Source organism: Sorex fumeus, unplaced genomic scaffold (assembly GCF_029834395.1).
Source record: "Sorex fumeus unplaced genomic scaffold, SorFum_2.1 ptg000093l, whole genome shotgun sequence".
Classification (NCBI taxonomy): Eukaryota; Metazoa; Chordata; class Mammalia; order Eulipotyphla; family Soricidae; genus Sorex; species Sorex fumeus.
The window spans coordinates 2547501-2569744 of record NW_026606150.1 but is presented as its reverse complement, the minus strand read 5'-3'; the positions used below and the strand labels follow the sequence as shown (position 1 = coordinate 2569744).

Sequence of the window (22244 nt, the reverse complement as noted above, 5' to 3'; positions counted from 1 at the left end):
TGTGTATGTGCCTCTGTGTGTGTGTATGTGTGTGTGTGTGTGTGTGTGTGTGTACTATGGCTTTGGTCTCACAATCAATATAAAACTCTTTAATGGAGTATCTTATAACCTTCACTTGACACTCAATTGTCAATCTCTGGTGTGCATTTGTCAATTTGAACTATGTCAGTGATTAATAGTGACTAGGATTACCAAATTGAACAACTCAGACACATAACCCTCCCCTGGGGCTTTGATTAGCAGTACACAAAGCTAATTACTCTCAAGTCCCAAACTAGATATTTGAGCTTTGTTGCTCTCTTTATTTGAGAGAGATGTACTTGCATCTGTGAGAGAGCTTAATAAATGAGAAAGAGCATCAAAGAGAGAGATATCAACAGGCTGAGCACATGCAGGAGGTTTGATCTCCAAAACCTCATGGTACCTGGGTACCACCTGGTGTGGCCCCCAAACAAATCATTCAATAAACATGAAAGAGGTTATACTGCATCCTTGCTTTAAATTTTCAGTAATTTCTCATTAACATGAGGGTTCTGATCATCTATCATGCTGTAAACCTACCCCAATCTTTTTCTTTTGGGGGAGAGCACAACCAGCAATGCTCAAGGTTTACTCCTGGCTCTGCACTCAGGACTCATTTCTGGAAGTGCTCAGGGAACCATATGGGATGCCAGAGACCATACCTGGGTTGGCTGCATGCAAGGCAAGTGTCTTAACTGCTGTTCTACTGCTCCAACCCCAGCCTACCCCAGTCTTCTCTCATTGCCCTCTTTCTCATCCTCCCCTTCCTCTTGTCCTCTTCCATCTTTGCTGTTGTTTGTTTTGGGTGCTGCTGGGATCTATCCTAGGATTTCAGATACATGCGTGTCCTCTGCCACTCAGCTACATCCCAGTGGCTGCATTGCCCTTCCACCTTGTAGGACGAAATCCAGGCTCATTTAATCACTTTCTGAGCTGAGCACCCTAAGCTTCTCTGACCTCTACCCTTCACATAGGCCCATCACGGGACTTCTCCCCGCCCGCATCCTCGTGGAGTCAGCTGACAACAGGGTTACCAGGCTCACCCTAGGCTTGACTGGATCTCCACCAGGAAGATGCAGTGAACTGGAGGAGGAACACAGCTCCTCATCCACGTCCCCGTCTTTCAGGTGTTCAGAATTCTGGTCCAGCCACGATCACACATACACTGTCTCAGAAGGTGAAAGACGTGCTGGAAGTGGGAAAAAATAGTGTGGGGGGAGGGGTTGAGAAACATGGTCATATGGTCAGGACTCCTTGGGAACCGGGATGTGTGTCAGCTTACACTGACCACCCCATTCTGAACTTCATCCTCTCTTCCAATTTCTCATGCTCCCTTACTCCCTTCTCTCTGTCCCTAAGATGGGCTTCCAACTGGTTGATCGAATAACCAGCCAAGGTGGGGCCCTCCCTTGGACACTGTCCTCCTGCTGGGCCCCCTCATTGTTGGTTTCTTATTCAGACTTTAAACTGTAGTTTAGGATGACTTTCTAATTTTTGCATCCTCTGTTGGGGTCTTGGTGGTGGGGAGGGGGCATAGAAAAAACATGAATCAAAATGCTCATGACTTGGTCTTGGCTGAGAATGTGTCTCTGGGTCTGAGAGACAACAACTGGAGTTTGTCAGTCATCAGTCTTTCCTCCAGGTCAATCATTTCCTTTTGTTTGTTTGGTGTTTATTTTTTTATTTTATTTTATTTTATTTATTTATTTTGCTTTTTGGGTCACACCCAGCGATGCTCAGAGGTTACTCCTGGCTCTGCACTCAGGAATCACTCCTGGCAATCTGGCAGTGCTTGGGAGACCCTATGGGATGCTGGGAATCAAACCCAGGTCGGCCGTGTGCAAGGCAAACAGCCTATCCGCTCTGCTATTGCTCCAGTCCCCAATCATTTCCAACTTCTACTTGGGGACTATAATCTGGGCAAGAGTGTTTTCTTGGATTTGTTGACTTCTCTCTTTGAAAAGTCTCCCACAATGATACAACTTCAAATCACATAGTCAAGTCATTGAAAAGCCATTCATTTCACAGAATAAAATGATACATTATTGCATGCAGGAGCCTCTGGTTTGATGCCCAGCACAGCACAGTGCCCTGAGTACCCCTAGTTCTAGTCACTCTCCACCCCCCAAAAAATTATACAAAATCATGATATTGGGATGGAGCCATAGCACAGCAGAGAGGGTGTTTGCCTTGCACGTGGCTGACCCAGGTTGGATCCCCGACATCACATATGGTACTTTGAGCATCACCAGGAGTAATTCCTGAGTGCAGAGCCAGGAGTCACCCCTTAACTAGCATTGCCAGGTTGGTCCAAAAAGAAAAAAAAGGTCATTGGGCTGGAGTGATTGCACAGCAGGTGGGGCATTTGCCTTGCACACAGCCAACCCGGGTTCAATTTCCAGCATCCCATAGGGTGCCCCGGGCAATGCCAGGAGTAATTCCTGAGTGCAAAGCCAGGAGTATCCCCTGTGCATTTCTGGGTGTGACCCAAAAAGCGAAAAAAGAAAAAAAATCATGACATCTCAGAAAATCAAGGGAACATGATGACTTCTGGCATGGTGGAAGGAGCTGCAGAATTAAGAGAAATGAGGAATCTGATGTGTGCTCAGGGACAGTGCCCTGACTTATCCAGGCCTCAGTCTCTGTGTCTACACAATGTGTTTATTTTGCTATTTTTGTTTGGGGTGTTGGTTGAGTTTTGGACATACCTAGCAATGCTCAGGGGTTACTCCTGGCTCTGCACTCAGGAATCACTCCTGGTGGTGCTCAGAGAACCATATGGGATGCCGGGGATTGATCCCAGTCGACTGTGTGCAGGGCAAACGTCCTACCCACAGTACTATCACCCCGGACCTGACACAATGCATTTTCCCTGGCATGGCATTCACCTCTGATGGCATGGGGCTCTTGGCCAATGGGAAGTCCTCAGGTTTGGTTCCTTCTCATTGAGCATGGCCAGAACTTCCATCCACATTCCAAACAGCACAAGGGAGTCCAAGTCTAAGTATTTCATGACCCAGAAAGTCCCTCAAAGGATAGCTCTCAGCTCTGCAAGTCATGTACTGCAGTAGTCTGGAAGCACAGGGGGAGGGACACACACACACACACACACACACACACACAAAGGCTTACCCGACAGTCCTGGGAGCCAACCACCATTCAATCTCTAGAGTCTCCCTAATGAGACTTTTCCAGGCTCAGCCTGACTCAGAGCTGGCCAGGCATTAGACAAGAAGTGCTCCTCCAGGACACAGTCAGGCACTGGCTCAAAGAGGGGCCCATCGGCTCCCCCACTCGCTCAGCGCTCTGCCTATTCCTGTGTGAGGGCCCCAGGTCCTGGCAGGAAGTCAGCCCCGAGCCTCTTCAGCTGTTTGTCCAGCTGTCCGCACACCCCAGGTCACAAGGCTCTTATGTACCTTGGCCTAGAGAATGTTGTCAGGCATCTGGACCCCCTCTGGGTCCCAGCCCAGAACCAACACTAGGGAGGAGGAGGAGGAGGAGGAGGAGGGAGCTAGGCCGAGTCTCATCCCACTCAGGGCCTCCCTTCTTCTTCTCGGTGCATAGAACAGAGGGTCTTCCAGATCCCTTTAGAAGACAAGTTTACCTCTTCAGAGCGACAGCTAAGAATCTGACTTTGACACAAGACAGGGTAGGTCTAAACAAGCATAAGGATTTGTGTAAATCTCAGAGCAATTTTGTGTTGTTGTTGTTGTTGTCATTGGTTTGTTTGTTTGGGGGGCTTGGGGGGTCACACCCAGCAGTGCTCAGGGCTTACTCCTGGCTCTGTGCTCAAGGATCACTCCTGATGTAGTATGGGGGACCATATGAGGTGCCAGGTATCAAATCCAGGTCAGCCTTGTGCAAGGCAGGCACCCTACCCCTGTACCATCATTCCAGCTCCCATATCCCAGGATTTTAATAGATAACAAATAAACTCCCAACATACCGCTCAAGAGTGCAGGCAGCTTAGTATGTGAGGACAAAACTGACACCATGACAGGCCGTGGCTAACATTAAGTTTTGACTAGGCCTAAGTTTCTGTTTTCCAGAAACTGAACTTGCAATTTCTGGTAAACTCCCAGTTGAGTTTACCTACCCAAAGAAGGAACTGCTAGATCATCTGATTGGTCATGAGGGGTCACTATGTCCATTTTTTTTGGAACAACCAGAAACTGACTAACTGTTATCAAATGTTGACTAATCACTGACGACTGTTTCTTGATCACTGTTATCGTAGTGCTAGCTCAACCTTGAAACCTATATAAACTGCTTTGACTTGGAGTCAGGGTCCTTATCAAGACTCCACTGCATTGAATGAGACTTGGACCCTAGCTTGAGCTAGCATTAAAGTTCCTTTGCTTCTGCATTATCATGTGTGGACTTGGTCTCTCCACTACTGGGGATCTGAAATTCAGGCGTAACAAGTGATGTGTTGTCTCCTCTAGGGAGTTATCTTTGATATTATGACTCCTTACTAGAAAAGTCTCAATCATACTGCATCCAGACAGAAATTTGTGTTCAGAAGAACTGAGAAGTGTTGCCTTCATGGCACTTTACATCAATTGGATTGTGAAGCAACGGAACACAAATAATCCCCCACATTCATATCTGATGACGTGGAATGGAGGGACGGTCCATCAGAGCTGGGTTACGGAGTGGAGGCAGCCAGAGACCCTCCAAAGAAACCACATCATGAATAACCAAGAAGATGGTCACTGTTACCCAAGCCAACCATACCACTAGAAAATGATGGTGAAGTCACAGGAAGCATCAAGTCCTGGTTGGACCATCCTAGTGGGAATCTAGCCAGCCCCAGGCAGGAAGCATGTGGCACTCTGGAGCCCAAGCTACTCTGCTCTGGAAGAAATAGCAGGATTCTTACAAATACTTTGGGAGGGTGTCATCTGTAAGGCCTTCTTCTCCTTGCACACAGCCAATCCAGATTTGATCCCCAGAACCCCCTGTGGTTCCCCCTGGAGCCCCCTATGAATTATCTCTGAGTACAGAGCCAGGAGTCATCCCTAAGCACCACCTGATAAGGCACTTAATTTAATTTACTTAATTTACTTTTACTTTACTTTAACTATTTAATAAGTCTAAGCTATCTTCTAGGGTTGGTTCTGTCAACCCTGGAACTATTGACATTTTGGTTCCAGACCCCTCTTGGTTAGGAGGGACTGTGCTGTGTGCATCACAAGACATTCATCAACATCCCTCACCTCTATGCACTAGGAAGAAGCTGATAATATCATTACCCCAGAGGTGGCAGTGACAAATGTCTCCAGGTGTTACCATACGTCCCCAGAGGATGGTGAGAAGGCAAAATGACCCATGGTAGAGTCGCTTGCTCTTAAAGATGTCCTCTTTTCCCTCTAAAATTAATGTGATATGGACTGGAATGAGAGATAGTACAGCAGGGAGGGCCCTTACCTTGCATGTGGTCTACCCAGGTTTGATCCCTGGCATTGCATAAGGTCTCCTCAGTCCTCGAGGAGTGATCCCTGAGGACTTCTGGGTCTGACCCAATAAAACAAAAAGAATAAAAAGAAGAATGGGATAGTCTTGCTTTTCTTGCCTTTCTACCAGAAACAAATAATGTCAACTGGTAATCGCTAAGCAACAGCACAAGAGCGACTTTAAAACCTCAGCCTGTATTCACCCCTGTAAGCCGCCCAATGAGACAGTCTCAACTACTGTGCACAGCTTGCAAACAGGGAGGCCAAGCTTCTATGGCATTTAGTAACTTGCTCCCAGCTACGTAGGCAACAAGTGTGAACTCCAAGTCGCCAAGTCCAAGACATGCCTTATATAATCTGAACTATGCAAATTGAGAGCAAAAAGTTGCAACCTTGGGGTCAGAGAGATAGTACAGAGGGTAGGTATGGTATTTGCCTTGCACACCGCTCACCTAGATTCAATCCTCCACATCCCATATGGTCCCCCGAGCACCACCAGGAGTAATTCCTGAATGCAGAGCCAGGAGTAACCCTGAGCGTCACTGGGTATGGCCCAAAAAGCAACAACAACAACAAAAAGAAGCTGCAACCTCTTCTTCTGATCTGGCTGGACCCACCATCCAACCAGCCAGAGTCCATGGAAACCCATCCCATCAAACCTTGTACCACCCTCAGTGGAGTGACCTGGAGCCAAATGGTTGGAGAAAATCAAGCGACTGTTTTGAAGAAGAGGAAGAAAACAAAGGACAGAAAGAATGACAAATGACAAGGGTGGGGAGGGTTTTAGATACTGAAACATCTATCAACATGTTCTACTCCAACATATGGGCCAGAGCAATAGTACAGTGGGGAGGGCATTTTGCCTTGCGTGCAGTTGACTGGGGTTTGATCCTCAGCATCTCATATGGTCCCCCAAGCACCGCCAGGAGTAACTCCTGAGTGCAGAGCCAGGAGCAAACCTGAACATTGCTGGGAATGAGCGAGAAGAGAAGAGAAGAGAAGAGAAGAGAAGAGAAGAGAAGAGAAGAGAAGAGAAGAGAAGAGAAGAGAAGAGAAGAGAAGAGAAGAGAAGAGAAAAGAAAAGAGGTTACACCTAGGAAGGACTGGACTCCTCCCACAGACAGTCAAATCTATGTCTACACTGGATATGAAGTTGATCTTTGGACCCGCTCTTTCCAAAACAGCCTCTGGGGGCTGGCTCAGAGACTGGAGTTCAGGCTTTGCTTGCAGGGGCTCTAGAAATGATTCCTCTGTGCCATCGAAAGAGCCCCTGGGCCCTGCTGGGTATTACCCAATAAAAAGAAAAGAAAAGAAAGAAATAGTGTCTCACTTCTAAAACAGTTGTTTGCAAATGAACAGAGCTATGATCCCCAAAAACCCAAAGATCGGCATTGCCAAACTAGCAAAGCACAATACAATGCTCCCGGTTTGATTTGAATTTCCTATTGCCGAATAATCTGGGTATAAATCTTTCCCGTTAAATAGTAGACACATGGGCTGGAGTGACAGCGCAGCGGGTAGGGCATTTGCCTTGCACGTGGCCGACCCGGGTTCAATTTCCAGCATCCCATAGGGTTCCCCAAACACCACCAGGAGTAATTCCTGAGTGCAGAACCAGGGAGTAACCCCTGTGCATCACCAGATAAGACTCAACAAGCAAAAAAAATTAAATAAATAAATAAATGGTAGACACGTGTTTATACTTTTGTAAACCCGATCCGGATTCAAGCCCCAGTCCCACAGGGCACCCTCCTTCCCAGGGACCACAAGGTGTATCCCCAGAAGCCCCTGGGCACTGGGCTGGGGTGCATTCTGGTGCATCCTGGCCCCACAGGCCCTGAAGTACCGCATCCTCAGACAGCCACAGGTCTCCAGGAGGGGCCCCAGGCCACCTCCGCGCTGCTGCATTAATAGACCATTGATTCTTGCTGTCAAGCTCTGTCTGGCTGCACATCCCCTATTTTCTCTGGAAACCTTCCCAGGGCGAGCTCGGATCCTGTCCACCGGAAAGCAGAGGAACCCCTCAAGAAGCCACTTCCCAGACGGGCTCTTCTCACTTGAGAGGACAAATCAAAAGGTTGCACTCGGCCCCCTCCGGCCCCCAGAGATCCAGGTGGGCTCCCCGCTTTCCCTCCCCGCCTCTCCTGCCCTTTATACCCACTTGGAGAAATTCCACTAACCCAGGGCTACAGGGAGGGTTAATCCTTCTGCTACCAAGTCACACTTTAACTCATTCCTTCCTGACTGAGCATTAAAGACTGCTCCCAGAGGGGTCAGGGCTCGGCGGCCCCTGAGTCTGAGCGCTCCCACCCCAGCGCGTGAGGCGAGGCTGAGAGGGAAAGGGAGGGACAGACCCTAGAAGGTAGGAGGAGCAGCGTGGCCAGGCTGCTGTCCCCCCGCAGAGCCGCCTCAGACTCGCCGCTCCTCCAGCCGGCCCTCTCCCGAGGCAGCCTCAGGGACCGCAGGGCAGCACACACCGCGACGGAGGCCCCGGGCCTGGGAGTCCTCAGCCCCCAGCCACTCGGCTGGGCCCGGCCCCATGGCCTTCAATGACCTCCTGCAGCAGGTGGGGGGCGTTGGCCGCTTCCAGCAGATCCAGGTCACCCTGGTGGTCCTCCCCCTGCTCCTGATGGCCTCCCACAACACCCTGCAGAACTACACTGCCGCCATCCCCACCCACCACTGCCGCCCTCCTGCCGAAGCCAACCTCAGCCACGATGCGGAGCTGGAGGCCTGGCTGCCCCGCAATGAGCAAGGGCAGCGCGAGTCCTGCCGCCGTTTCACCTCCCCGCAGTGGGGACCCCCCTTCCTCAACAGCACAGAGGCCAACGGCACAGGGAACACAGAACCCTGCCCGGACGGCTGGATCTACGACAACAGCACTTTCCCGTCCACCATCGTGACCGAGGTGAGGTGACCAGGGCCCCCCGCCCTCCCCGAGAGCGTGCGCGCACACACACACTCACACACTCACTCACACACATACACACACACACTCACACACACACATGCACTCACACACACACATGCACTCACACACACTCACACACACACACACACTCACACTCACGCACTCATACACACACACATACTCATGCCATGCCAACTCTGCCTTCCACTCAGAAACAGTCACACACTCACACACACACACTCACACTACATGCACACACATATGCATGCACTCACACACATACACTCACATCATACCGACTCTGTCTTCCACTCAGCGACAGTCACACACACTCATACACAAGCACTCACATACACACATGTGCACACACATGTTCACTCATGCACATGCACACACACATACTCACATATACACATGCACACACACATGCACTCACACACACATGCGCGCACAGACGCACACACACACTCATGTCATGCTGACTCTGCCTTCCACTCAGAGACAGTCACACACACACACACACACAGATAAACATTCAGGCATGCATAGATATATAGAAACTCATAACACACATACACCTAAACCCTCACACAGACAGAGACACATAGATAACACACCCCTACACAAGCACATACACCGAACACACACATACACACACAGAGACAAACACTCAAACATACATGGACACATAGAAACTCACATAGCACACGCATACACACACACACACACTTCCCTAAACCCTCACACAGACACAGACACGCAAAGAACACACCTCTACACTAACACACAGGCACATACATTGAACACACACCAGGACAAACACACACACACACACACACACACACACACACACAGAGTCTCGAGTTCTTAGGGGCCTGAGCAGGGATCCGGGTCTTGGGCAGCTGCATCACCTGTACGTCCAAGGAGTATCTCTCTGCTCCGGGCCCCTGGAGCTCAGCACAGAGCGTCAGAGGGAGGAGGGTGGCTAACGGGGCCGGGGGGGGGGGGGGGGTGCTCTGCCACAGGGCTCGTGTGGGCCTGACCCTTGTCCCCACTCCCACAGTGGGACCTGGTATGCCCTCACAGGGCCCTGCGCCAGCTGGCTCAGTCCCTGTACATGGTGGGGGTGCTGTTTGGAGCCATGGTGTTCGGGTACCTGGCAGACAGGTCAGTCCTGGAGGGGCCCCGGGGGGCTGGGAGGAGACGAGCCTTCCGGCTGGGCCCGGTGTGAGGACCTAAGTGCCCGCCGCAAGTGCCCCATGACCCTCATCTCAGAGTCCAGCCTGTTGTGCCCCCCCACCCCTTTGTCCTGGGGGGGCCCCTGCTTCAGGCCTCACCTCCTCCCACAGGCTGGGCCGCCGGAAGGTGCTGATCTTGAACTACCTGCAGACGGCTGTGTCAGGCACATGCGCCGCCTTCGCTCCCAACTTCCCCCTCTACTGCACCTTCCGCCTCCTCTCGGGCATGTCGCTGGCAGGCATCGCCATCAACTGCATGACACTGAGTGAGGGGTCCCTTCCCTGGACCCGCAGCCCCTCCCTGTTCCAGCGCCTCTCCCAGCCCACCCTGCCTGAGCCCGCCCTAGCCCCTGCCACCTGCTCCTGGGGTCTGCCAGCATCTCAGCCTCCTTACGCCAGCTCACTCCCCCCCCCACCATTCAGACCTGGGCGTGCCATCTCTGTTGCTGGTGCCCAGGACACCTCGTACCCATAGGCGAGAGCAGCTGACCACCGGGTCTATGGGCATCGGGGAGCAGCGAGGACAATGGCCAACGGAAATGTCCCAGGCAAAGGCTCAGGCTCTCAGACCTCCCTGCACCCCTTTCTCTGGGTGTCAGCTACCCCAACATTCCCATGATGCCAAGTAACTCTAATATAGCAAACAGCTGGCAGATCGGAAGCACGTTTTCCTCCCGGCATCTGGGGTGTCCATAGAACGTCAATGAAAAGTCACCCCCTGCCCCACCCACTCCCCAGCTCCTCCCAGGAGGGGCCTGAGGGTGGGAGTAGGGAACGGATTTTCTCCAGGAGCACCCCATGAGCAGTGTCCAGAGTTGGCTAGAAAGCCAACTGGGAGACAGCAGAGCACAGCTGCACGCCCCCAGCCACTGGGGCCGAAATCCGCCCTGGCCGGGGCCAGAGCCAGGGGCTGGCGGCAGTGGAATTTACACTGTGTGAGGAGCAGAGACCCCAGAAAACAGGCCCCGGTGAGAGCAGGTAGGGGAGGAGAAAAAAGCCCAGGATGAGAGTGGAAGGGCCAATCCCTGGGGGTTCTAGACCCACTTCTTCACCCCTCACCCCTGACTGACTCACCCGGCCTCACTTCCCGCCGTCTTGGGACAGACCAAGGTTGGCATGGCGAGAGGGGCCATTGGCTGCCCTGGGGTGGGGGGCGTGGGGGTGTCTCCATCCTCCTGGAAGTGACCCCCGGCCACCCCAACGCCCTCTCTAGATGTGGAGTGGATGCCCATCCAGACGCGAGCCTGTGTGGGCACCCTCATCGGCTACGTGTACAGCCTGGGCCAGTTCCTGCTGGCCGGAGTGGCCTACGCCGTGCCCCACTGGCGCCGCCTGCAGTTGCTGGTCTCAGTGCCGTTTTTCGCCTTCTTCATCTACTCCTGGTGCGTGGGGTTCATGGCAGATGGGGCGGCCCAGGAGCCTGGGGTGCTCCCGGGGACCAGACCCCCTCCCATCTAACGGGGCCTCCCACCCCACCCTCCAGAGAAGGTCCTTCGCTGGTCATACCAATGCCTCCACGTGACTGCGGGGGAAACTGAGGCTATAGGGGGAGGAAGGAGGGAGGCCCTGGGCAGTTCTCCGGCCAGCTGCTCCACTTCTTTCTCCAGCACCCAAGAACTGAGCCTCTGGGGTGGGGAGTGGGCTGACTCCAAGCTGGGCCCAGCTTTGGAGTCCTAGAGAAAAATGGGTCAATTCCTGGGCCCCTAGATTTAAATAAACACCCCCTGCAGGCCTCTGGAAAGCCCCCTCCCCATGCTCTGAGCTTGGTCCTCCCCCCACCTTGAGCCTGGTCCTTCCCCCACCCCAAGCCTGGTTCTCCCCACACCCTGATCCTGGTCCTCCCCCCACCCTGAACCTGGTCCTCCCCCTACCCAGAATCTGGTCCTCCCCTCACTCTGAGCCTGGTGCTCCCCCCCTGCTCCAAGCCTGGTGCTCCCCACACCGTAAGCCCAGTCCTCCCCGCCATGCCCACTGCCAGGTTCTTCATCGAGTCAGCCCGGTGGTACTCCACCTCGGGAAGGCTGGACCGCACCCTGAAGGCCCTGCAGAAAGTGGCCTGGATCAACGGGAAGCAGGAAGAAGGCGCCAAGCTGAGCATGGAGGTAAGCCCCCACCCCCTGCCACAGGCATCTCAAGACCCCCACCAGGGCTGCACCCTCATGCCTGGAGCCCAGGGGCCTGGCAAGAGCTCAGTGGAGCTCCTACCTCACATGCGCTGGGCCCCAGGTCCATCTCCAACCCTGCCAGGGTGGCCCTGTGACCCCCCTGCACACACTCAGCACCATGCATGGGCTGGAGCAACACTGCGTCTCAGCGCCCAGCACTGAAGTGTCCAGCCTGCTCTGCCAGCTACGGCTAGGAGTGACCACCCCTCAGCCTTCCCCACTAAAGATTGCTTGGACGGGCCCTCCACTCAGAGGAAACCTTGAACTCAGGTTCCCCGACCCAGAGGGCTTGCCCAATGAGGGGGCCTGGTGGCACCCCCAGTCCTGAGCCGTGTCCACCCCCGGCAGGTGCTGCGGGCCAGTCTGCAGAAGGAGCTGACCCTGAACCAAGGCCAGGCCTCGGCCATGGAGCTGCTGCGCTGCTCCACCCTCCGCCACCTCTTCCTCTGCCTCTCCATGCTGTGGTAGGCCCAGACAGACTGCTGGACAGACAGACCCGAGAGACAGAGCTGGCTGGGGAGAGAGAGGAGGCAGGGGTGGAGCGGGAGGAGACACACGTCCTGCTCTGCAGACAGGCAGGATCCCCCTGCAGGGCCTCTGTCCCATGCCACACCCCGAAGTAGCATCCTCCTTCCTCTGTCCCAGCCTGGACACACTTGCCCCAACTGGGAGACCCCAGGGTGGATAGAACTGTATCCTGAGGGCAGACAGCCGGCTGGCTCAGCCAACACTGAGATTTGGGCGGGTTTGGGGGAGCCTCAAGGCCAACTGGGCGGAGACTGATGTGACCCACAGTCAGCCTGTTGCAAGACTCTTCACTTCGCTTCTGCTCCTCTTGGCTTCCGTCTCCATGGCAACTCCACGCCAGTAGGATCAGCCGAGAAGCAGCGCTCTGCCCATGGGGGGGACTGGCTCTCCCTTGGGGCTCCTCTGCTCCCCTCGGCTCAGAGCCCTCCCCGGACCGTGCTCAGGCTGTCCCAGCAACTTGCACCTAGAGATCTCAGCTTGGATGGCCCAAGAGCAAGTTCAAAACCCAATTTCCATCCCCGGCCTCACAGTCCCCCCCACTCCCCCCCACCCCAGGAACGTCCCCTGAGCAATGAGTCAGGAGCGCTCCCTGAGCATCATCAACAAGTGCACCCCTGAAACCCAACACATCCCGGAGAAGGAAAGGAAAATAAAAGTGGCCTGGAGGGTTCGCTGGCCTTCCTCTGGCCTATAGCAATAGCGGCCAGAATGCAAAGTATTCCCATAGAGCAACTGACAGGAAGTTCCCCAATCACTGCACACAGCCTTATCCAAGGATGGAGAGGATGGGAGGGTGACCCCTGATACTCACCCAGCTGCCCGAAAACATAACAACTAAGGCAAATTCCAGGTTCTGAACAGGGCACCCCGCATCACACACACACACACACACACACACACACGCACACACACACAGACACTCACACACACAGAGGCACACACACACAGATATGCACACACACACACCCCACACACAGAGGCATGCACACACACACAGATATGCACACACACACACCCCACACACAGAGGCATGCACACACACACAGATATGCACACACACACAAGCACACACACAGGCACGCATGCACACACACACAAGCACACATGCACACACAGGCGCACACACACACTGGCACGCACACACACCTACTTTGAGTGAGCTCCGCACCCCCAGCCCCAGCCTTGCTCACAGACCCCCTGTCCCCATGTGTCTCTCGATCAGGTTTGCCACCAGCTTTGCCTACTACGGGCTGGTCATGGACCTCCAGGGCTTCGGGGTCAGCATCTACCTAATCCAGATCATCTTCGGGGCCGTGGACCTCCCGGCCAAGCTTATATGCTTCCTGGTTATCAACTCGCTGGGTCGCCGGCCTGCCCAGATGGCCTCCCTGCTGCTGGCGGGCATCTGCATCCTGGTCAATGGGGTGATACCCCGGGGTGAGCACCTACCCGCACCTTCAACTCTGGTCTCACCCCACGACTCAACGCCTCCCCGCCCCTGGGTTCCCGCTGATGCCCGCTCCTCTCTCTCTAGATCAAACCATTGTCCGTACCTCCCTGGCCGTGCTGGGGAAGGGCTGTCTGGCGGCTTCCTTTAACTGCATCTTCCTGTATACCGGAGAGCTGTACCCCACCATGATCCGGTGAGTGGGAGCCTGACAAGGGGAGGGGTCTTGGGGCAGCCCACACCCCCCACCAAACCCCTACATACAAGTTATGTCCAGGAGGGGCCGGCAGACACTCCCAACATGCCAGGTGCCGGTGGGGCTGCCCAGGAAAGCCTGAGCTGACCGCAGGAGAGCACTTCAAAAGTGGGGAGGCACCACTAGGGAAGCAAAGAAGAAAACACAGCTCAGAAGTAGAGACTTGAGGGTTCTCCTTGGTTGCCAAAGCCCAAGTTAGAAGCTCTGGGCGCTGTCTGAAATGCCAGCTCGAAGCCCAAGCACATGTGTGAGACCAAAGGCCACGACATGCTGAAGGTAACCCTCCACTCTGGAAGCCACGCTGGATCGTGCGTGGGGCTGGAGCTGTCCAAGGAGTGAGGCAGATCCGATTTGATTTGAGCTGCCTGGGTCCACCTCCCCCAGGTGCTGTCAATCACACAGGTGGCTCTCAGCATCCTCCTGCTCCCCTTTCACGATGAACCAACCCAAGGCACCTACTGCCCGCCCTGTGCGCGTCTGTGAAGGAGGAGCCCGAGAATGTGAGGCTGATTCCATGGGAGTTTGGTACCCGAGAGACTCCAGAAACCTCAGCCCATCAGGAGACAACTGGTAGTACAGTATGGAGCAGGGTAGGGGGTGTCAAAGACATACACGGAGAGGGCTGGCACCTCCAACCCCAACTGTTTACGGGTCAGGGCTGCTGACCAGTGTGCCAGCCACTCAGATAAACATGGCCACAACTTCCAAGACCTGGGAAAGGGGGCGGGGGTATGTCTCTGCATTGAAAAACAAAGGGCCAGAATGATAATAGAGCAGGTAAGATGCTTGCCTTGCACGCAGCTGACCTGGATTCAGTTCTGGCATCCCATATGATCCCCCAAGCACCGCCAGGAGTGATTCCTGAGTGCAGAGCCAGGAGTAACCCCTGAGCTTCACCAGATATGGCCCCAAAACAAAACCAAACAAAAAAATCCATAAGCCAGAGATATGAATTAAATGATAGAGTACATGCATTGTACATGCAAGACCTGAGTCTGATCCCTAGCACCACCTGCCTCCCCCAACCCCCAGAAACACTGAGTAGGACCCTTGGTGGTCCTGGTGACAAGCACTACCAGGTGTCACCATATATATATGAAAAATAATAATAAGTAAATAAGGAACAGGGTTTGGAGAGATAGTACAGTGGATAGGGCACTTGCCTTGCATATAGCTGATCCGGTTTCAATCCTCGGCACCATATATGACCCCTGAGCACCACCAGGAGTGATTCCTGAATGCAGAGCCAAGAGTAAGCCCTGAGCACCAATCAGGTGTGGCCCCAAAACAAAACAAAAAGCTCATGCTAAGGCAGAGGGTCAGAATGCTTGCCTTGCAGGCAACCGACCTGGGTTCGACTCCCAGCACAACACATGGTTTCCTGAGCACTGTGAAGACTGACCCCTGAGCACAGAGCAGGAATAAGCCCTGAGCACAGGTGCTGTGAACCGCAGCCCCCGCACCCCCCAAAAAAGGGACAGTGTAGCTCAGGGGTTGAACTTCTTCTTTTTTTTTTTTTTTGGCTTTTTGGGTCACACACCCGGCAATGCTCAGGGGTTCCTCCTGGCTCTACACTCAGGAATGACTCCTGGCAGTGCTCAGGGAACCATATGGGATGCTGGGAATCGAACCTGGGTCAGCTGAGTGCAAGGCAAATGCCCTACCCGCTGTGCTATCACTCCAGCCCCTCAGGGGTTTAACTTCTGCCTTTCGTATGTGAAGCCCTGGGTCTGATACCCAGCATTGCAAAAAATAAGTAAGTAAATAAATCTTTGTTTGGGGGTGGGGGGAGGGGAGGTGGCACAGGAATTGGCTCCAAGGCCTGGAGTGTGTTCTTGGCATACAGGAGCCCTGAGTCCCTTTCCCAGCACTTTCAGGAGGAACCCTGAGCACCAAGCCAGGAGTAGTCCTGAAGCGCCACTGGGTGTGGCCCAAACAAGATAGAACTCAAAAGAAAGATGATAAAAAGGAGAAATAAGGGGCTGGAGCGATAGCACAGCAGGTAGGGTGTTTGCCTTGCACGCCACCGACCCGGGTGAGTCCCAGCATCCCATCTGGTCCCCCGAGCTCCGCCAGGAATAATCCCTGAGCGCAGAGCTAGGAGTAACCCCTGTGCATCACCAGGTGTGACCCAAAAAGCAAAAAAAAAAAAAAAAAAATCCACGAAGGAGAAATGAAATGGGACCAGGGAGGAGGCTCCGCGGGAGAGCTTGAGCGTGAGGCCTCATGCTCGAGCCCCAGCACTGCCCCGTGGCCACGAGCATCACTCACAGCCCTCAGGGCGCCCCACAACACATGCGCACAAGCTCCGGGAACCCCAGCCACGGACGTGCGAGCTCAAGGAGCAGGTAGGCAGCCACACAGAGAAGGAGATCAAGGAGAGTGAAGACCACAGTCCGCACGGCTCACAGGGGGTGTCTGAGAAACTCTTGGAATGAGAACCCCAGGGGCCTTGGGATGTGAGATTTGGGGGAAAGAATCCTATAAAACATGATGTGGGGCTGGAGTGATAGGACAGCAGGGAGGGCATTTGCCTTCCATGCAGCCGACTCGGGTTCTGTCCCCAGTATCCCATATGGCTCCCCAAGCAGTGTCAGGAGTGAATCCTGAGTGCAGAGCCAAGAGTAACCCCTGAGCACTGCCGGGTGTGACACCCCGCCACACACACACACACACACATTAAAAAAAAAAAAAACACTATGATGTAGGGCCAGAGACATAGCATAGCTCTTGCCTTATATAGGGTTGACCTGGGTTCCATTCCAACACTGTATATTGTCCCCTAGGTCCCCCAGGAGCAGTTCCTGAGCACAGAGACCTGAGAACCACCTGATAGGGCCCCCAAACAAACCCAAAAATCCCACTCTGTGCTGGTGTTGAGGCTGTGCCTTGCATGCGGCCAACCCAGGCTGATCCCTGGCACCACATGGTCCCTCAAGCACTACCGAGTGTGACCTTGGAGGTGTGACCAAGCAGGACATCATTGGGCTTGAGCATCAAGCAATTAGTTGGTTTGCTCACCAAGTGGGGACCAGTGGATGGGGCCGGAGGGATAGACCAATTGCCTTGCACACAATTGACCTGGGTTCAATATCCAAGCGCAGCCAGGAGTGATTCCCTGAGTGGACAGCCAGGAGTAACCACTAAGTATTACCAGGCGATGCCCCAAAACAAAACAAAAAGAAAATGCTGTCAAGTGGAGGGTACCAGGGGAGTGTCAGGGTACCCCGGAACTCCCGTGGGCCAGCCCCTCACCTTTCACTCAGAATCTAACCTGCAGTCCTCCCTGGGGTCCCACAGGCAGACAGGCCTGGGGATGGGCAGCACCATGGCCCGCGTGGGCAGCATTGTCAGCCCGTTGGTGAGCATGACGGCAGAGCTCTACCCGCCCCTGCCTCTCTTCATCTACGGCGCCATCCCAGTGGCTGCCAGCGCCGTCACCGCCCTCCTGCCCGAGACCCTGGGTCAGCCGCTGCCGGACACGGTGCAGGATCTGGAGAGCAGGTGGGCAGCCCCCGAGAGGCGCAAGGGGCACCCCGGGACCCGAGTCCAGGCTGGGGTAGCTCTGAGACTTCGGTCCAGACCGCTTCTTCCACCTCAGCTCCTGTCAAGTTCCGCTGTCTCTGGGGTCCCAGCGCCAGGAAGTAGGAGATGTTTGGGGCGTGGGGACTGGAGTGGGGGGCATGGGGAGATTGAGCAGAAAGCTGTCTAGAAGCCCCCCAGCTCTGCTCCCAGCCTTGGCTGGGAGGCCAAATGCCCAGAACACACACACACACACACACACACACACACGCACGCACAACGCACACACGTGCACACGCACACACGCGCACACGCGCACATGCCCACAGACAGGCGCACACCGCACATGAGCACACTCACGCATGCACGCATGCACATATGCGCACATGCACACACACATGCACGCACATGCACACACGCATGCACACACACGCACGTGCACACACATGCACACATACATGCACACACACATGCACACGGGCACACATACACACACAAACGCACACACGCATGTCCTGTCCACTTTCCAGGAGAGGAAAATCCAGACGGAAGGACCAGGAGCAGCAGAAGCAAATGGTCCCGCTCCAAGAGGCAGCAAGAGAGAAGAACAGGCACTGAGTTCTGTGAAGGAAATGCCCAGAGCCATCCCGAGAGTGAGGGTCCCGCAGACCCTGGGCTGCCCACACAAGGGAGGTGGCAGCCCAAATGTGGAACCATGGTGGCACGGAAGGACCTCCCCGGGGAGCCACATCCTCAGTGGCACCACCAAGACCGCTTCATTAAAAGGTCCATCTGTGTCTCTCTCGGCTCCCTCCCCAGTCTCACCTGCCAGCGCCTTTTCCGAACCCACCAGCTTCGGGCCCCCAAAGGTTCCTGCAGTCCAGGCCCCAACCTCAACAACCCCCCCCCACCCCCCAGGGCTTTACAGACCATCCTGGACAACTCCTACCTGACATTCCCACCCCAGCCCTCCTTCTCTCCCTCTTCTCTCCCTCCTTCTCTGACCTTTTCAAATATTTCTGAGTTTTAAATAGCCCAAGACCCTCCCCTTCTAGTGAGACAGGAAATTGGCAGGGAATGAAAATGAAAACAGCAGATCAGAAGTTTTATTTCAGTCTCTGAGAGTGCGCAAGCGCGTGTACACACACACACACACACACACACACACACACACACTAGGGGGGAGGGGGAGAAAGAGAGAGAGAGAGAGAGAGAGCGAGAGAGAGAGAGAGAGAGAGAGAGAGAGAGAGAGAGAGAGGCCAACAGCCATCACGTGAGGATGCAGATACTAGATCTCAGCAAATCCCATCTTAAAACTCACTGCCCCTTGCAATTCTGGGGCTGGGGGTTCTCCTCACCCGCTCCCCTAATTCTGAGGGGCTTCCTGAGCTTTCTGGTATCTGGGAGAGAAGAGAGAAGAGAGAGGGGAGCTGCCAGTCTGAGAGAGAGGCAGCTCGGAGTGCCCAGCGGTTCCAGGCAGGATCCCAAGCCCTTCGCTGACAGTAGCTCTTGTCCCCCTCCCGGGAATTGTTGAGCCATCCGTGCTATTATTATCCCTCCTCTTGCAGAAAAGGAAATCAAGGCTCGAAGTGATTAAGGAGCCCAACTAAATTCACACAGCTAGTAAATTTCGGCGTGGGGATTAGAAGGCAGCTAATCCGACTCCGGAATGTGCGTGCCATGGCGACTTGGGCCCCGCTGAGTCTCCCTCCTACGCTGTAGAGGAAGAGAAAGACCGGGGTAGGGTGTTGCCTGGCATGTGGCTGACTCGGGTTCGATCCCTGGCATCCCATAGGATCCCCTGAGCACCTCCAGGAGTGACCCCTGAGCGCAGACCCAGGAATAGGAGTGACCCCTGAGCAGTGCCGGGTGTGGACCAAAAACCAAAATTAAAAAATAAAGAAAGATGGGGTTGGAGAAATAGCACAGTGGGGAGGGCGTTTGCCTTGCATGCAGCCAACCCGGGTTCAATTCCCAGCATCCCATATGGTCCCCTGAGCACCGCCAGGAGTAACTCCTGAGTGCAGAGCCAGGAGTAACCCCTGTGCATCGCCAGGTGTGACCCAAAAAAAAAAAAAAGAAAAGAAAAGAAAAGAAAGAAGGAAGGAAAGAAAGGGAAGGACTCTCACGGAAGGAGCGGGGCTGGCAGGTTAGGAAAAGGCCAGGATAGCCCAACAACAGGTTCTGCAAGAGCGCTCAGCCCAGGCACTCCTGCGGGTAGGGGCGGAGGGCCCTGGGCAAAGATAGCCCCATTAGCACCTGCAGGAATGAGGTCAGCCCGTTCAGTCATGCTTGTTTGCCAGGCCAGTGCTTGTCACACCTACAGTGCCCTTCATCCCCCCCCCCGAAAAGTCTACCTCCCAATTTGGACTTTCCCCAAAGTCCGAGGTGAATCAGGGCAACTGGAAGAGGAGGGAGGGGTTGGGGACCCACAAAACACTGGCAGAGCTGGTGGGGCAGCTCAGAGGTTGAGTCTTCCAGGCTGACGGGGACAGAGCTGAGACCACCAGCATCCAGGCCCCCAGGCACATCTGGATCCTGGGAATCCCCTCTGCCCATGGTGCCAACACTTCCCTTGCTCCCCAGCTTTTCATTCTTCATTCTTTTTTTTTCTTTTTGGGTCACACCCAGCGGTGCTCAGGGGTTGCTCCTGGCTCTCTGTACTCAGGAATTAATCCTGGAGGTCCTCGGGGGACCATATGGGATGCAGGAGATAGAACCCAGGTCGGCAGCATGCAAGGCAAATGCCCTACCTGCTGTACTATCGCCCTGCTCTCTCTCTCTCTCTCTCTCTCTCTCTCTCTCTCTCTCTCTCTCTCTCTCTCTCTCTCTCTCTCTCTTTCTCTCTCTTTCTTTCTTGGCCTCTCCCAAAAGTTCTCAGGATTTACTCCTGGCTCTGTACTTAAGAGTCATTCCTGGCAGGGTTCAGGGGACCCCACACAGTGCCGGAGATGAAACTCAGGTCAACTGTGAGCAAGGCAAGGGCTCTCCCTCTGCAATTCCACTCTAGACACACCCCTAGCATTTCTTGACCATCCCAGGATCCAGTTGATGCTAAATAGTTGCACCCCACCCAGTGGGAACAGAGGGAGGTGGGTGCCTTCACCCTTCACTGGCATGAGGAGGACAACGGGGCTGCGACCAGAAGTCAGGACAGCTAGAATGAGCCCTGCTTCTGCAGATCTGGGGACCAAAGACTTGATCGACCCCTACCTGCTTCCTCTCTGGTGGGACTCACCTCTATGCTGTGACCCCTGAAACCTGGCTTGCCCCAGCTGCACACCGCCCACTGATGGGGTCCTGGGGCTCACTCAGTTTCCCCGTGATGGAAATTTCCACACTCACCTGTCCCCTGGACCAAAGGCAAGTCTACCTTTTCCCACTTCTAAGTCAGCATTGGGCCCTGCCTGAGCCTGTCCCCCAAAGGTGTCACCTCTCCCTCACTCCCCACCCTGCTGATATCCCACTCTCTGGCCTTGGCCCTGAGCCTCCATCTCATGACGCTGTCATGGCCCAGTCCCACAGTCTCTGATGCTGTTCCCAGTTTTTAGCACATGTCCTTATCCTCAACCACAGCTTGGGGCATAAGTACCAGAAACAAAGGTCTGGAGCCACAGTCCAGTGGAAAGGGTGCTTGCCTTGCATGCATCCCACCCAGTTTCATTCCCCGACACCTCATATGGCCCCCAACCAATCCCCCAGGAATGATCCCTGAGCACAAAGCCAGGAGTAAGCCCTGAGTACTACTGGGTGTGATTCCCCCCTCCAAAAAAAAAATAAAGAAGCAAAAGAAAAACAGTGTGAACCCCATGCCTCCATGTTCCTCCACTTTCAAGAAAACCAACCAGGGCCAGAGCAATAGTACAGCAGATCGGGTGCTTGCTTTGCATGTGGCCAACCCAGATTCAGACCCCAACATTCCATATGGTCCCCCAAGCCCTCCCAGGAATGATCCCTGATCAAAGAGCAGGAGGAAGCCCTGAGCATAGCTGGGTGTGGTTCAAAAAACAAAACAAATCAAGAAAACCATCCAATGACACTCTCTGAGATGCGACTGTCTCCACGTGGTTCATCCATCATAGAACAGAGGCTGACACCATGATCAAAGATGGGAGAACTTAGCTAGAGGAAGAGGAATCTCAGTTTCCCTGACCAATTGAAGTAGGGTCCACTCCTGATGCTCTGAAACTCTTCCCCCAAGAGAAAACCACAACCCAACACCAACTTCCATGTGAGCAGCAACCAACCTACTAGGGCCTGCAGTGAGGTAAGTGGTAAAGTCTGAATAGGATGTCTGGAGCTGTGGCAGCCACTCTGTGACCAGAGGAAAGCAAGCGTATGAATTCAGATAACAGCTGAGAGCAATACGGTGGAAAGATGGAACTTATCTGAGGGTTTGATGATGTCTTTGAGTCATTGACTTAACCAGTCTGAAGACACCTACCTATAGTCTAATTGCTAAGTGTGAAAAATTAAATTGAAATCTCCTGATTTTGTAAGACCTTGTGGGTTGACTTGTCTGTGATTTGTAGCCAGAGACATCTTAATGTATTTTTGCAATTTTATTGAAATATACTAGACAATTAGCTTCTCGTATTTTCAATGTACAAGTGACTAAGTTTTGACAGATGGATATACCCAAAAAACTATTACTGTACTCAAGACAATGAAAATACCCGAAGCTCCCTCATGCCCTTTCC

General features: G+C 53.9%; 1 protein-coding gene across 1 annotated transcript; it reads left to right on the top strand.

The window, feature by feature from the left end:
• Positions 1 to 7904: 7904 nt before the first annotated feature.
• On the top strand, positions 7905 to 18351 carry SLC22A6 (solute carrier family 22 member 6). The gene is made up of 10 exons (XM_056131669.1): positions 7905 to 8385; positions 9452 to 9555; positions 9738 to 9892; positions 10840 to 11008; positions 11605 to 11728; positions 12140 to 12255; positions 13542 to 13756; positions 13854 to 13962; positions 17323 to 17526; positions 18075 to 18351. Exons 1-10 carry the CDS (start codon positions 8017 to 8019, stop codon positions 18160 to 18162), a joined length of 1653 nt encoding a protein of 550 aa, XP_055987644.1. The 5' UTR covers positions 7905 to 8016; the 3' UTR covers positions 18163 to 18351.
• The last annotated feature ends 3893 nt before the right edge of the window (positions 18352 to 22244 follow it).

Bases quoted from the DNA above. Each gene is read 5' to 3' on its own strand.
- SLC22A6 (XM_056131669.1), top strand. From the start codon at position 8,017: ATGGCCTTCAATGACCTCCTGCAGCAGGTGGGGGGCGTTGGCCGCTTC. The intron at 8,386-9,451 runs GTGAGGTGACCA...CCACTCCCACAG, and splicing joins CGTCCACCATCGTGACCGAG to TGGGACCTGGTATGCCCTCA. The intron at 13,963-17,322 runs GTGAGTGGGAGC...GGGGTCCCACAG, and splicing joins CTGTACCCCACCATGATCCG to GCAGACAGGCCTGGGGATGG.